The 16,354-nt window shown below is 50.0% G+C and overlaps 1 protein-coding gene across 12 annotated transcripts in view; it reads left to right on the top strand.

Moving 5' to 3' along the window:
• Positions 1-16,354, top strand: part of MROH7 (maestro heat like repeat family member 7) — a 72,522-nt gene that overhangs the window by 40,096 nt on the left and 16,072 nt on the right. For 3 of the 12 annotated variants that reach the window (XM_054534298.1, XM_002810784.5, XM_054534283.1), the window contains exons 11-16: positions 731-843; positions 1,252-1,428; positions 1,896-2,050; positions 4,662-4,800; positions 8,202-8,392; positions 14,312-14,449. In XM_054534298.1, coding sequence (XP_054390273.1) covers positions 731-843; positions 1,252-1,428; positions 1,896-2,050; positions 4,662-4,800; positions 8,202-8,392; positions 14,312-14,449 — 913 coding nt within the window. Of the gene's footprint in view, positions 1-730; positions 844-1,251; positions 1,429-1,895; positions 2,051-2,487; positions 2,525-4,214; positions 4,316-4,661; positions 4,801-8,201; positions 8,393-14,311; positions 14,450-16,354 lie in introns of all 12 variants that reach the window. The other 9 variants (XM_054534311.1, XM_054534292.1, XM_054534305.1 and 6 more) reach the window with 6 other exon arrangements.

Raw genomic sequence — 16,354 nt, 5'->3', positions numbered from 1 at the left:
CACATCCACCAGAATGGCATAAATGAAACAGACAGACAATGACATGTGCTGGCAAGATGTGGAGCAATGGGAACTCTCGTGCACTGCTGGTGGGGTTACCGTTGATTTCCCATCGTAGAAAACTGTTTGGCAATATCTTCTGTAGCTGAACCTATGCTTAGACTATGACCCAGCAATCCATTCCTAGGTATACAACTAACAACTGTGTAGATATACTCATCAAAACACACACTAGAATGTTCTTAGCAGCACGATGCTTAGTAGCTGGCAATAACCCAAATGTCCATCAAAAATAGAACTGATAACTAATCATAGTCTTTCATACTGTGGGAAATTATACAGCACTGAGAATGAATGAAAGAACTAATGCTGGTGCAACTGTGTGGATGAATCTCAACCATATAATGTTGAGTGGAAGGAGACAGACATCAAGGATAACATGTGTCCATTTATCTAAAGTTCAAAGGCAAAGACATCTCTCTAAGGGTTGAGAAATTAGAATAGTATTTAGCCAGGGCCAGGGGGAGGGCTATTGATGGAAAGGGGTGCACAAGAGGGGCTTCTGGGGTGCTGATCAGGTTCTGCTTCTTGACTTGGGGGCCGGCTACAATGGTGTGTTCACTATGTGAAAATGTATCAAGCTGGTTCCTTATGATGTAGGGACTTCCTACATGTATGTTTAACAAAAGTAGGGAGATCCAGCCTCACTGAGAAGGTTTTCTTCTTGCAGGAGCCAGAGATAAGGAAGAGACCAACAAGAAGGAGCTATATGAGAGCAACAAGCATTTCCTGGGGCCCTACAATCCTGTGAGCCCGTGCCAGAACATCCTGCGGGTGATCGCGGTGACTGCCTGGTGCCCATCCAGGAGTGGAGGGTGGGGGGTGAGGAGGGGCAGTACCACCTGGCCCCAAAGCCTTCTTCCCTTCCAGCTTTCCAGGCTTTGCAGGATGCCTTCCCAGCCACCCACACCTGTCCTGAGTGCCCTCCTTCTCCAGTCTGTGCCACAGTGCATGGACTTCCTTCTCTCTTACGCATGTCACCCTGTGCTGAGTGCAAGGACATGTTGCTCCTACTTTTGTAGCTCCTCCCCTAAAGGTTCAACACTTATCTGTTAACTGAATATTCCTGGCCCTCCCTGCTGACCTCTGCATGTGGGCATCAGGCAGTGTTTGTGCCTCTGTGCACAAAGCTCGAAGCTCAAAGCTCGGGCTACCCATCAGTGTGTCATGATCTCAGCACCTTTGTTTCAGGAATTTGGAGACTTCCTGGGGCCCCAGCAGATAAAGTACCTGCTGCTGGCAGCCCTGGAAGGGCTGAAAGGCAGCTCAGAGACTCCAGGGAAGGACTCCAGGGAGATGATGCAGCTGGCGTCGGAGGTCATGCTCAGCTCGGTGCTGGAGTGGTACCGCCACAGGGCGCTGGAGGTGGTAAGGTCTCCTGGGGGCAGGGACTGAGCTGTCACTGGGGCTTGGGAGCGCCCCCCCCCATGGCCTGCTCATCACTGGCCGGCCTGACAGTGGGCAGGGTGGGGGATACCTGAACCCCCTAAACCATGGGGCAGGGAAGGGGTGCTGGTGGCTGAGTTCTAGGTGCTCCCACCTTGAAGGTTTTCTCTTACCACCCCTGAAGGAGCTCAACTGAGTTGGTGGTGGGTAGAGGTGGGTTTGGCGGTGGAAGTGGGTATAGGGAGCATGGTAAAGAGAAACTGGCTCACTCCCAGGGAGGGGCAGGTGCTCTGCTTCCCTCTTCCTCTCTCTCTCCTTTGGGTCTTCTCCCTTGTCCTCTAGCCTGTCACACCCTTCCCTCTCCTCCCACCTTCCTGCTGCCCCCGTGCCTCTCTTGGCTTCTCCACTGGGCTGTCCCCCTGCTCATGGCTGCCCCGGCTGTGCCCCAGATCCCAGAAATCATGCAGGGCATCTACACGCAGCTGAGCCATATCCAGGAGCCTCGGGCCCGCCAGGTGGCCCTGCTGCCCGTCTCCCTCCTGGCCAGCTCCTTCATGACCGAGGTCGTGGTGGCCCTGCTCATGTGCCCCCTCCCACTGAACAGGTACCAAGTGAAGGGGTTCCCAGCCACTGCATCTTAGAGGGTTCAAGCAGCCTCCACCCCAGGTTGGGGACCCCCTTCTGCCCAGATAAGCCCCTTGCCCTCCCAAATGGCCCCCCTTCTGTGATTTGGGGTGTTTATGACAACCATTAAGCACTTCCTGAGCACTGCTGCTGTCAGCGCTGAGCATTACAATAGTCTCTCATTCTCACAACAATCCCATTCTGCAGATGAGGAAACCGAGGCTTACGGAAGTTTCTTGTCCTAGGTACTCACTGAGCAAGCAATAGAACGGAGGATCTAAACTCAGGTCTAACTAACTACCAGCCCAGAGCTCTTTAACAATGCCATTGAAAGGAGATCTGAGTGTCTGTCCTGACTCTGCCTCCAGCTGCTGTGTGGGCCTTGGGTAGCCCATTTGTCCTCTCTTTCTCCCTTAGGCAAAAGAAGGAAATGATCCCTGCAATCCCACCCCAGGTGGGTGGTCATGACAGAGTCATGCAGCCAGCGGTGCTGAGTGCCTGCTCAGGCCTGGGCCCGTGCGGAAGGGTGCTCCATGCTCACTGTCTTCAGGGAGCTCATGATCTGATGGGCAGAGGGGACTGTGGTCAGATGGTGAGCTCGTGGGCAGGAGAGGTCAGTCTGGCCTCAGCCTGCCACTCAGGAAATGCTCGCATGCCTTCTTTGAATGAGTAAAACAAGGCAGTGAGTGATCCACGCCTTCGGGTGGTTGTTTGAGAGCCAAAGAACTGTGCAGAGCTGTGCAAATGGGGTGTGCTCCAATAAGGGCAGTTGGTGTCATTCATAGGAACCAAGAAGATCAGTCGGGATGGTGAGGGCCCAGCTGGCACATCCCAGTCTCCCACTTGGAAGAATTAAAGACTTTCTGGCTGTACTCCCCACCAGCGTTTTTTTTTTCTTGGGTCCACTAAGCAGTCAGACTCACAAGACTACCGGGGGCCTCACCTGACATCCGTCACTCAGGATACAGGACAGGGCAGTGTCAGGAGCTCCTCTTTGCGGGGGTCCTTGCAGCAGCCCCCACAGCAGGCCAGGCAGAGGCACCCAGGGCACAACATTTAAGGAGGTAGTCTCGGGTGCCAAGTCTGCACTTGTGTGAGCCTGAGAATGAGGGCTTCCTTAAAGTTGGCACCTTGGATGCCTCACTTTCCTTACCCTAGTCTTGGCCCTGAGTCTAGGAGCTGGTCTCTTGGGCCTCCAGGGTGAAAGTTCAGGTGTGATGAAAGGAGACCTATCGGGTGGGTATAGGAGCTGCCCTGGCTTAAATGGCACAGGCCTCACAGAGACCAGTATCTTTTACATCTTGGCTTTGCTTCCAGAGTCCCCACAGGGACAAACCAAGTTACAAGGGTCACTGCATCCTGGGAAGCTCAATGCTATAGTGTCCCCATCAGTTCTTATAGTTAATTTATAGTTCCTCCCCGTCCAGATGCAATTTACCAGTGGAGTCATTATTACCATAAGTAATGTTGCCTAGCAACATAGTTGACATACTGTATCAGGTTTCCAAGGGAACAGAGCTAGAAAGTGAATGGAGAGTTGAAACCCTCTTGTAGAAGGGGAAAGGTTTTTGTTAACCCTTTAGCACAGTGGCCTGCCAGTGCTTTCAACACCCCATGATAGGAGTTTGGTTGGGTACAGATGCTTTACCTTGCCTGGTGCACTGCCTTTTAAGGGATGGGAGCAGAGGCTCCCTGATACTATGTGACAAGTGCAGGATCCTAGCCCCAGGCTGCTCAACTGCCTCCATTCTTGCTCCTTGGTTAGAGGAATGAGCACAGGCTTTGAAGACATCAGACCTGGCCACATCTGGACTCTGCAGCTCATTAGCTATGTAATCTTGGACTGGTAATTTCACCTCTCTGAGCCTCAATTCCTCATTTGTAAAATGGGAATAACAACACTCACCTTAGGGTTATTGTGAGAATTCAGTGATCTTGAGTGTCTTGAATTCTTGTTCATGTCTGTATTCCCCAAGATTTGCCTAGGGCCTGGTGTACAGTAAATGCTCAGCTAATATCTGCCGAAGTAATACATTGCATGTAAAACGTAAAACATTTGGCGTGATACCTGGGAAATAGGGAAATAGGGTTTCTTTCTTTTTTTTTTTTTTTTTTGAAGATGGAATTTCACTTTTGTCTCCCAGGCTGGAGTGCACTGCTGGCACGATCTCGGTTCACTGCAGCCTCTGCCTCCCGGGTTGAAGCGATTCTCCTGCCTCAGCCTCCTGAGTAGCTGTGATTACAGGCATGCACCACCATGCCCAGCTAATTTTTTTGTATTATTAGTAGAGACGGGGTTTCACCATGTTGGCCAGGCTGGTCTTGAACTCCTGACCTCAGGTGATCCAACCACTTCGGCCTCCCAAAGTGCTGGGATTACAGGTGTGAGCCACTGTGCCCAGCAAGGAAATAGGGTTTCTCATTCTTCTAGCCTTTGACTCTTTGGGAGTGTTTTCTGGACTATTCCTTGCAGATGTGCCCATGGATGCCATTTCATTGGGCTCTTACCTTTCCCCTCCCGAAACCATTTGGAGGCTGGGTGAACCCCACTGCCTTGGCCACACTAATTGCCCCCATCCCTGACCTCTCAGCAATGGAGCAGAGATGTGGAGGCAGCTGATACTGCGTAAGCCCAGCTGTGATGTCCGAGACCTGCTGGATCTGCTCCTGGGCAGCCTGAAGGAGAAGCCCGTCACCAGGGAGGGCCGGGCTTCCATCATGCCCCTGGCGGTGAGCGCCCAGTCAGCCAGCCCCTATTGCTGCCTGTCCTGCCCTTCCTCTCTCCTTCCCTCCTGCTGAGCTAAGCACACCCAGCCTCGAGTACCGCACTCTGCCAGTAACTAGTTGTATGGTCTTGGGCAGGTCTCTGGCTCTGGCTCTTGTTTGTGGTTCACTGGACAATAACAGTAGTGTTATCTATGGTGACAGCAGCAGCCTGGGATATGGGAAAAAGAGTGACTTGGAGTCACAGACAGTCTAAATCCTGGTTCTGGCCACGCATGGTGGCACATGCCTGTAATCGGGGCAGAGGATCACTTGAGGCTAGGAGTTTGAGACCAGCCTGGGCACTATAGCAAGACTTCTCTATTTTTAAAAAAAAATCCACAAAATGGCCTAGGTAAGTCACTTCCACCTCTATGAGGCTCAGTTTCTACATATGTGAATAGAAATAATATCTTTCTCATATGGCGGCTGTGAAGATTATATGAGATAACATATTCATTCATTTAGGTGACACAAAATGTTTAAGCACTTCTTGCTGCCACACTCCAAGCTTGACCCCGGGAACACAGAGGGAAAGGCAGCTCTGACTCAGGAAGCTGGCTGGGCTGAAGAGACGGATTTCTCTCTGCCTCTGTCACCACCCTGGTCCATGCCAGTTGGTCCATACCACTGGTCCATACCCTTGCCCACCTTCCTGATTCTGCTCCTGCCCCTCCAATCTGTACTGCAGCCAAAAAGTCTTTGAGAAATGCACATCTCCTCTTCTCAGCCCCCTTGATGGTTTTTCATTGCCCCTGAGAGTGACACAGTGCTCCTACCCGTGGCGAAGGCCCTGCCTCCCTGGCCGGCCTCCCCATGCTCCATGGTCCTCTTGCTTGCTTTGCTCCAGCCTCATGGGTCTTTGTCAGAACTTCATCCAGCCACGCTATCTTGTCACAGGGCCTTTGCACATGCTGTTTCCTCTACCTAGAATGCTCTCCACCAAGCTAACTTCTACTCATCCTTCAGCTGTCAACTCCAGCATCACATCCTTAGGGAAGCCCTCCTCGATCTCCCCGACCTGGTCAAATCTGTACATAGTATATTTTGCTTCACATACTTTGTATGAAAAGAGTTTACACCAGTTGTCATTTGACAACACCACAGGGGATCCTTTGGTCCTGCTGTGCTCACCACGATATCCCCAACATCTTGCATACACCTGGTGCATAGTAAGCACTCAGAAATGTTTTTGTTGGGCTGATTTATTTATTCAACAAGTGTTTAGTGAGCACCTCCTATACTATGTGCCAAGCACACTTGTAGGTTCTGGGGATTCAGCAGCGAGACATTCTGGTGAAGGGAAGTAAATAAAGATACGGTAGATGAAGGAGAGGGTAGTATTATCCCATTACAGAGGAGGATGCTCCTGCTTAGAGACATTCCATGTCTCCCCCCAGGTCACCTAGCTAGCAATGGTGGTGCTAGGACTCAAACCCAGCAGATCTTCTGCTTCCAAATCCTGCGCTTCACTCTCCTATCTCTCTGCCTTTGTCCTCCAGCACTGAATTCTGCGCCTAAGGCACCAGCACTCCTTCCCTTGCAATTTGGGCATTCATCCTCTTCTACAATTGGTGTATGTTAGTGTATTCTTTAGTCACCCATTTGTGCTTCTTGTCCAGCAAGCATAGTTTAAGCATGGATACAGCCTGAACTCATTCTTATCTTATGGCACTGATAAATCGTTTGAGCAAGATAGAGCCGAAAGCAGAGCCCTGTGGCACATCACCAGAGACTTTTCCCTTACACCACAGACTGTGTTCTTTGGATGTAATCATTAGCTTTGGGCTGCTGGAAAAGTACAAGGGCTTTGAGTCCAAGAGACTTGTCTTAGCTCTGCCACTGCCTCACTATATAACCATGGTCAATCACTTCCCCTCTCTAGCCTTGGTGCTTATATCTGTAAAACGGGCTATGAAACTCCTGCATTGTCTATCTTACCTGTTGAGAAAGGGGAGATAGTGTATATGGAAGAACTTCTTAAGCTGTAAAGTGCAAATTAACTGCCATTTATTGTTCTCATCCAGCCCATGTTAGGTCACTTTTCTCCAAGGAAATGTGTCAGGGGTTCTTTCACTTTGCAGTTAAATACTTTCCTCTTGGCCCAGATGCATGGAGTCTTTTTTTTTTTTTTTTTTTTTTTTTGAGACTGAGTCTTGCTCTATCACCCAGCTTGTTGGAATGCAGTGGCACTATCTTGGTTCACCACAACCCCTCCACCTCCCAGGTTCAAGCGATTCTCGTGCCTCAGCCTCCCGAGCAGCTAGGACTACAGGCACCCACCACCACACCTGGCTAATTTTTGTATTTTTGGTAGAGACAGGGTTTCCCCATGTTGGCCAGGCTGGTCTCAAACTCCTGACCTCAAGTGGTCTGCCCGCCTTGGCCTCCCAAAGTGCTGGGATTACAGGCATGAGCCACTGTGCCTGGCCTGCATGGAGTCCTAACGGCACAGCTCAAACCATTTATGTATAAAGCATGCTTACCTTTGCCCTCTCATTCAGGATCTAACACTCCTGTGGGGCTGGCCGGATGATGATCAGTGACTCCGCTTTTCAGAGATCTGAGGCCCGGAGGCGCCAGGGAGTGGAAGAGCCAGAATGAGCCATGAGTCTTGTGACACCAGCCCATCATCCACTCCCCACCCCCTAGTATTGCCCTCCTGCCAGTTAGAGAGGACTTGGTGGGCCAAGTATGAGGGTGGGCCCAGGCCAGGTCCAGAGCTGGACTGGCAGGTGGAGAAGTTGCCCCAGGTCACCAGCCCTTGGGGGCAGAGCTGGCACTTGAGCCATGCTCTTGCTTAAGGCTGGTGTTGTTTTTCTTGGCTGCTGGCCTTATGGGGATGGGAGTGAAGACAGCCTAGTTTAATGGCCTAGGGTGAAGAGGCCAGCCTGGTGCCCCTTACATTCTGTGTGCCTGTGTTATGAATGAGGAAGAGGCACAGCACGCTATAGTTGGTATCAGAAAACCTGGGTTCAAGTTCCAGCTCTGCCCCCAAGGGGCTGGTGACCTTGAGCTAGCAGCTTCACTCCTCTGAGTCTGTCTCCTCATCTGCAAAATGAGATCAAGACTCTTTACCTCTCAAGAGGTAGAAGGGATTCTTCCACCATGATTCTTCCAAGGTTGCATAAACATCAAAGCCCTGGACCAAAACTAAGGGGTGGACTGTTGTCCTTGCTCTGGGACAGGGCCTCTGGCCAGAGAGCCAGAGGTCTGGGGCTGGGGGTGGGGAATCCCAGCTTCCCCAGGCTGGGCCAGAGGACAGCAAAGACCCAGATCCTACCTCCCAGAGAGGCAGTCCAGGCCCCAGCCAGGAGTGCTGGGAAGATGGGCCACAACATCCCAGCGGCCTCCCCTCTGCCCCATAGGCAGCCAGCGGCCTGTGCGAGCTCCTGTCCGTCAACAGCTGCATGGGCCGTGTGAGGCGCATCTACCCCCAGCTGCTCCTGGCCCTGCTCATTCAGGTCCATTACCACATTGGCCTCAACCTGCCTGGCTGCGTGGCTCCTCCCAAGGACACCAAGAAGGGTGCACAGCCCTCTCCCTTCGTACCTGTGCGGTATGCTCTGCCGTCTCTCTTGACCCTGCTGTCCCCGGTGGTGGGAAGGGCCATCCAGTCAGAGCCTCCAAAAGTCTCCAGGGCAATCAATCAATAGAAATTAGCTTTGGGACTAGAAGAGAAAACAGAAGCACAATTTTATTAGAGCCAATAATTCATTCAACAACTGTTTCTGAGCACCTGCTCTGTGCATTACACACTGTGTTTAGTCTAGATCGCAGGAAAGAATCAGCCCTTCCCAAGGAGTTCATTGTTTACTTTTTCTTCCTTCCTCCCTAGAGGTATTATTTGTATTAAGTTTGTATCCAAGGCCCAAATACTTTATTTTTAATTATTAATTGGAGTAGATAATATAGGCACATGGGTAAAATACTCAAAAGACATTAAAAGGAAGCTTCCTTCCCTGTCCTTACCCCAGTTATGTTCCCAAAGACAACCAAGTTCTTCATGCCCTCCCAGAGGAGGATTATGCAGGGATAAACACATTTGCTTATATTCTGTATTTTTACACCAATGACAGCACCTCACACTGCTACACACTTTTTGCCTTCATTACATACTATATCTTAGAGACCATTGTATTGTAGAGCTGTCTCCTTATTTATTTATTTATTTATTTATTTATTTGAGATGGAGTCTCGCTCTATCGCCCAGGCTGGAGTGCAGTGGCGCAATCTCAGCTCACTGCAACCTCCGTCTCCTGGGTTCAAACAATTCTCCTACCTCAGCCTCCTGAGTAGCTGGGATTACCAGCGTCTGCCACCATGCCCAGCTAATTGTTTGCATTTTTAGTAGAGATGGGGTTTCACCACATTGGCCAGGCTGGTCTTGAACTCCTGACCTCAGGCGATCCACCCGCCTCAGCCTCCCAAAGTGTTGGGATTATAGGCATGAGCCACTGCACCCAGCCGAGCTGTCTCTTTATTTTTAACAGCTGCATAGTATCTCTATGTACAGGATCCCAGTGCACCGTAATTTATTTAACCAGGCTTCTCTGGATTTCAGTGCTTTCCAGCCTTTGGCAGTTACAAGGCTGCAGTGAGTTTGCTTGTTTATATGTCTTTATGTGTACGTGTGATTTTATATGTAGGACAATTCCTGAAAGTAGAATGGGCACATCAAAGGGCTTCTGCATTACGTGTTAAGGTGATAGAAAAAGCTCCTGAGCATTGCAGGATGAAGGATAAAATGGAGTGACTCCTAAAACATCCAGTTTGCCAAACTGCCTCCCACGGAGGGCACTGCCACCAGCAGTGTATGAGTATCTATTTCCCTACACCCTCGCCAACACAATGTGCTATAAAACATTTTTATCTTTGCCAATATTAGAGTTAAAAAATTGGAATTTTGCTGTAGTTTTAGTATGTGTTTCTCTTATGAATGACATCGAGTTTGCTTTTTTTCTTTCTTTCTTTCTTTCTTTTTTTTTTTTTTTTTTTGAGACAGGGTCTCACTATGTTCCCTCGGCTGGAGTGCAGTGGTACAAACATGGCTCACTGCAGCCTTGACCTCCCAGGCTCAAGCAATCCTCTCGCTTGAGCCTGACTTCATCGCTTGAAGTCAGGAGTTCAAGACCAGCCTGGCCAATATGGTGAAACCCCGTCTCTACTAAAAATACAAAAATTAGCCAGGTGTGGTGGTGGATGCCTATAATCCCAGGTGCTCAGGAGGCTGAGGCAGGAGAATCGCTTGAACCTGGGAGGCAGAGGTTACAGTGAGCCAAGATTGCACCACTGCACTCCAGCCTGGGCGTCACAGCGAGACTCCGTCTCAAAAAAAAAAAATTTTTTTTTTTTTTTTTTTGGTAGAGATGGAGGTCTTGTCATGTTGCCCAGGCTGGTCTCAAACTCCTAGGCTCAAGTGATCCTCCAACCTTGGCCTCCCAAAGTGCTAGGATTATAGGTGTAAGCCACCATGTCCAGGCCAGAAATGTTTTTTATGTAGCCAAGTTTATCAGTTTTTTCTTCTGTGACTCCTATTGTTATGACAGGAGTGTGCATAACACTTTCTGTGTTATGCACAGAAAGGTGCATTTAGAAAGGCAGAGGGCAAACAGTTGTGTAGTGGGCTTGAGTCTGAAGGTCTTGGATTCAAATCGTGGCTTCATCACCTAGAATGTTGTATTTTGGGTAAATGAATTTTACCTCTTGGCAGTTGGTTTCCTTGCCTATGAGATAGATAAATGATTCCTGCCCCATAGGTGTGCTGTGAGGACCAGATAGGGTCGCATCCCAGCAAGACACCATTTGCCCGCAGTGCGGCCAGTTCCCATTCCCCTCCTGCTCATGCTCGTAGGTGCCGCCCTGAGACCATTGCCCAGAAGGCTGACGGACTCTGGTGAAAACACAAGGGGAAAAAAAGGAGGCTCTGGAGTGGGAGGAGGAACACATATGGGAAAAAATTCTTGACCTTGGAGTGATGAAAGGTATGAGCTGCCAATGCAGAGGGCATGGCTCAGCTGAGGACATCAAGGAGAAGCTGGAGGAGTGCCCAAGTACCCACCTCACCTCAGCGTCTCAGAAGCAGCCTGAGAGGCAGAAAAAGCAGAGGCAGGCATGTGCCAGGCTGAAGGGGGGCCAGAAAAGCCATGAGATGTCGTGGTCTAAATAGTGGCTCCCAAAAGACATGTCTGCCCAGAACCTATGATGGTGACCTTATTTGGAAAAAGGGTCTTTGCAGATATAATTAAGGATCTCAAGATGAGGTCCTCCTGGATTAACCATGTGGGCACTGAATCCAATGCCAAGTGGCCTTATAAGGAGAAGAGAGGCCCAGACACAGGGGAGAAGGCTGATGAAGACAGAGAGTGAGTGATGTGTTCACAAGCTAAGGAATGCTGGAAGCCACCAGAAGCCAGAATAGGCAAGGAAGGATTCTCCCCTGGACTCTTCAGAGGGCTGCGGCCCGCTGACACCTTGATTTTGGATATCTGGCCTCTAGAACTGCGAAAAAAATATGTTTCTGTTGTTTTGAGCCACCCAGGTTGTGGTGATTTGTACAGGAAATGAATCCTCTGGGGTATGGCACCAGAGCAAATTGCTGGTGCTCCAGACTGCAGTGATGAGGTGGAATAGCTCCATGGGGCGTCAGCACACAAGGCGGTCACATCCTCCTGAGAGGAGAGTCAGGCTCTGGTAATGAGTGCAATTACCCCTGCAAACAGCTTGGGTTTGAAGGAGGAGGTGGGAGTGGCCTGAGAGCTTGTCCTGTGAAGTCCAGTTTCTGTGCCTTCCAGGAAGGTGAAACTTTCAGCAGCCCTGGGCTTTAAAGCAGCTCCAGCTGGGTGCAGTGGCCCACGCCTGTAACCCCAGCACTCTGGGAGGCTGAGGCAGGAGAATTGCTTGAGGTCAGGAGTTTGAGACCAGCCTACGCAACATGGCGAAACCCCATCACTCCAAAAAAATAAAAAATTAGTCAGGTGTGTGGTCCCAGCTACTTGGAAGAATAAGGCAGGAGGGTCGAGTGAGTACAAGAGATCAAGGCTGCAGTGAACCATGTTCTTGCCACTACACTCCAGCTTGGGTGACAGAGCTAGACCCTATCTCAAAAAAAGAAAGCAACTCCATGTCAGATCAATCATTGGCTCTGGTGTCCCAGTGCAGGGACAGAGAATAAATATTTCAAGGTGTCCCTTGCTCCACCTTGCAGAGAAAGCCTTTTAGAAGGGTGAAACTTGCAGAGTGAGTGTTTGGGGACACAAGAGCCACCCCACCACCCACAGCACAGCCCTCCTCCCAAGAGTTTCAACTCTATTTTTTCACGAAGCAGCACGGGCGCTGTTTGGGCTGTTGCAGGTATAACTTTGGGAGTGGGGTGAGAAGGGAGGGAAGTGAGGCCTGGGACCACCTTAGGGTCAGGGAGGGAGGGGGAGGGGAAACCCAGAATCACTTTTGTGAAAATATGAAGCCTGATTGAGGGAGTGAGGTGAAATGACAGAGAGGATCAACTACGAATGATGCAGTTCTGAGTTCAGAAGTTTTTTTTTTTCTTTTTTTTTTTTTAGATGTAGTCTCTCTCTGTCACCCAGGCTAGAGTGCAGTGGGGCTATCTCGGCTCACTGCAAACTCCACCTCCCGGGTTCACGCCATTCTTCTGCCTCAGCCTCCGAGTAGTTGGGACTACAGGTGCCTGCCACCATGCCCGGCTAATTTTTTGTATTTTTCGTAGAGACAGGGTTTCACTGTGGTAGCCAGGATGGTCTCGATCTCCTGACCTCATGATCCACCTGCCTCGGCCACCCAAAGTGCTGGGATTACAGGTGTGAGCCACCGCGCCCGGCGAATTCAGAAGTTTTGGCCTAAATATATATTCATCACGCAACACAAATGAGGACTGGGAGTACTGGCCAAGCCGTGGCTATCTGGAACCTCTAAGTCAGGTCATTCCCTTTTGAGCTCCGGAGCTCAATCTGTGCCCAAGCCAGTTTGTAAGAAGGTGTCCAAAACGATGACCCTGGAGATAGGGACACACAGGGAGGGGAGGGTGGTCCAGTCACTGGAGGAGCATATGCAGGAGGCTCATTCTGTCTTAGGTAAAGGTGCTAGTGCCCGAACTTGAAGAGAACAACCTTTCTTCTCCAAACAAAAACCTGTACATCTCAGCTTAGCCATTCAGCTAGTGGAGATGGCTGATGGGAGAATTGGACAACACTCTGAGCCTGCTTGTCTTTCTCCCTCCCTTTTGTTTGTAACTCTGAATGCTAGAGGCATTGCCAGTAGGGGACTATCATTGATAGCACACATTTCAAAGTATAAGCACAGAGGTTGAATGATTCCAAAATTCTGGCCTCAGGAGAAGCTTTTATTTTCACACTGGATCTTTACAAAAGCAAAAACATGAAAATGAAGGGCAAATTTCTGAGGATTACCTAATTACTTAAGTCCTTTCTTTTGAATCATGAGAGCCACCAGCTCTCAGTACCAGCTGAGGTATGTCCACAAAGTGCATCATAAACTCTTTCAGCAAATGTTTAGGTTTCTGGAAAACTGTTTAAATGTAAGCTCTATTCTATACAGTGTCAGCTTTTATTTTAGTAAAAGTGTATATAGGCTGGGTGCGGTGGCTCACGCCTCTAATCCCAGCACTTTGGGAGGCTGAGGCAGGCAGATCACTTGAGATCAGGAGTTCAAGACCAGCCTGGCCAACATGGGGAAACCCCGTCTCTATAAAAATACAGAAATTAGCCGGATGTGGTGGCGCATGCCTGTAATCCCAGCTACTCGGGAGGCTGAGGCACGAGAATTGCTTTAACCCAGGAGGCGGAGATTGCAGTGAGCCGAGATCGCTCTATTGCACTCCAGCCTGGCGACAAAAAAAAAAAAAAAAAAAAAAAGTGTGTGTGTGTGTGTATCTAGAAACCTCTGTCTGATCTCTCTCTCTCTCTTTCTCCCCCATGTATGAACACACAGTATGGTGCCAGGCATAGAGTAGGATGTCAGTGCCCTCCCAGGGCTTCTTAGGCTCACTCTGGAGCTTGACAAGCACTGGCCAGAGCCCCAGTCTCATCAGTTGGTGGGTCATAAAAGCTCCCCAAGGGCTGCTGCTGGACATCCAGTTTGAGAATCACTCCTTAAGTGTCCCGAGTTGGAGGACTTGGCCCAGATAGGAGACTGTGAGTGAGCAGAGAGGCTGCCTGCCCAGCCCATGGCTGATGAGGAGTGGAGGGTGAGAGAGAGGCTGGTCCCAGAGGTAAAAGCACAGCCTTCATGGGGAGGTGGACTTTGCTTCTGTTTCCTCTCTTGTTCTAAAAGCTAATGATTATTTGTAAAAAACCACCCTTTGTGGATACACTGAATACCCCTACCTAACATGGTGAAGAGAAGTTTGTCAGGCCAGATGGCAGGAGAGGCTGGGGTGGAGGGAGGCTTGGCCTGCTAGGGCCTGGGTAGGCATGAGGTCTCAATTGCCTTGTCTTGGCAGCTGGGTGGTGAAAGTGGTGAAAACCCTGCTACTGAGGATGGGCTGCTCTTATGAGACCACCTTTCTGGAGGACCAGGGTGGCTGGGAGCTCATGGAGCAGGTGGAGAGCCACCACCGCGGAGTGGCCCTGCTGGCAAGGTGAGTCCCAGGACCACCTTGGGGTTGGGGTGGGAGGGAGAAAGAGGGGGACCTCAGGATCTTCAGACGGACTTGGGTTTGCATCTCTCTCTGGGCAAGACCCTTTGCTCAGCCTGTCACCTCTTCTCTACAACTGGGAGAGTGCTGTCTTCCTTGGCAGGTAGACAACACAAATGTTAAAGATGGCACTCACTCTTCAGAGGTTCCTGGCAATTGTGGAGCACTTAGACTATCCACAAAGCACCTTTCCTTAGTGCATTATGAATTTAGTTCCCATGCCAATACAGAAACGGTGGTATAACCAAGTTGTTGAGGTGTGGCCTTGGAGATGGCCTGACTGCATCTGAATCCCAGCTTACCACTTGCCACCTGTGTGACCTGGGACAAGTTACTTCCCTCTGAGTCTCCACTCTCCTTCAATAGCATGGAAATAATAGTCAGACCCACCTCTGAGGGTTGGGGTGAGGATTAATTAAAGTACTTTGAACAGGGCAGGCATGGTGGCTCATGCCTGTAATCCCAGTGCTTTGCGTGTTTGAGGCGGGTGGATCATCTGAGGTTAGGAGTTCAAGAACAGCTTGAACCTGCCTTTTAGACACAGTTATCAACAATGTGTTTCTGATATTTTGTGTATATTCTTTTGTTCTTTCCCATTTGAATGTGTAGTACATGATGGTTAAGTGTCAGTTAGGTCTGCAGAGGCAACATAGTGAAACCCCAACTCTACCGAAAATACAAAAATTAGCTGGGTGTGGTGGCATATGCCTGTAGTCCCAGCTACTCGGGAGGCTGAGGCATGAGAATTGCTTGAACCCAGGAGGTGGAGGTTGCTGTGAGCCGAGATGGCACCACGCACTCCAGCCTGAAAAAAAGTACTTTGAACAGCCCCTGGCATATGGTAAGAGCTCCACACAGGCTAATTTTTACTATAGTTATAGTCACTGGTGGGGCAGGGGTGATTAATACATATTTTGCACAGAAACGTGCCAAGTCTGGAGAGGAATTGTCATGTGCCCAAAGTCACATAGGCAGGACGTGGCAGAGCTGGGAAGTGACCTGCTGACCCAGACTAAAGCTCTTCCCCAGGCCACTCACAGCTTCCCATGGGGTCAAGAGGGAGAACCTTGATTCCAATGCTGTGACTCCCGCAGGAGAGCCTGCATCTTAGCCCTGCACCCTGAGTGCCCCGGGTGGTGCTTTCCCCAGGGTCTCAGGATACAGTCACATTTGTTGAGCACTTACTATGCTCTAGGCATCATGCAGAGATCTGTCACATGCATGATCCCATTTAATCCTCACCATGACTGATGAAAGAGCACTTTTATTTATTTATTTATTTTGAGACAGAGTCTTGCTCTATCGCCCAGGCTGGAGTGCAGTGGTGTGACCTCTGCTCATTGCAACCTCTGCCTCCTGGGTTCAAGTGATTCTCCTGCCTCAGCCTCCAGAGTAGCTGGGATTACAGGCATGCGCCACCACGCCTGGCTAAATTTTGTATTTTTAGTAGAGACAGGGTTTCACTATGTTGGCCAGGCTGGTCTCAAACTCCTGAAATCAGGTGATCTGCCCACCTTGGCCTCCCAAACTGTTTGGATTACAGGCGTGAGCCACGTGCCTCGGTGAAATACCACTATTATTATCCCAGCATTATACATGAGGAAATGGAAGCCCAGCGAAGTTAAGCATCTTTCCCCAAGTCACACAGCTAGTGCTGGGGCCAGGATTTGAACCCAGCTGTCTCATTCCACACTCCACGCATGATTGTCAGACTGCACTGGATTCACTGATGGTGGAGCATAATGCAGTGCTCCTCAGACTTGAGTGTGCAACGGAATCAACTGCTGGGCCTGTTAAAACACTGGTTGCTGTGCCCCCTACCCTAAGAGTTCCTGCTTAGTAGGTCTG

This window comes from Pongo abelii, chromosome 1, assembly GCF_028885655.2.
Source record: "Pongo abelii isolate AG06213 chromosome 1, NHGRI_mPonAbe1-v2.0_pri, whole genome shotgun sequence".
Lineage (NCBI taxonomy): Eukaryota > Metazoa > Chordata > Mammalia > Primates > Hominidae > Pongo > Pongo abelii.
Note: the sequence above shows the minus strand (reverse complement) of the source record. Positions and strands in the feature narration are given on the sequence as shown.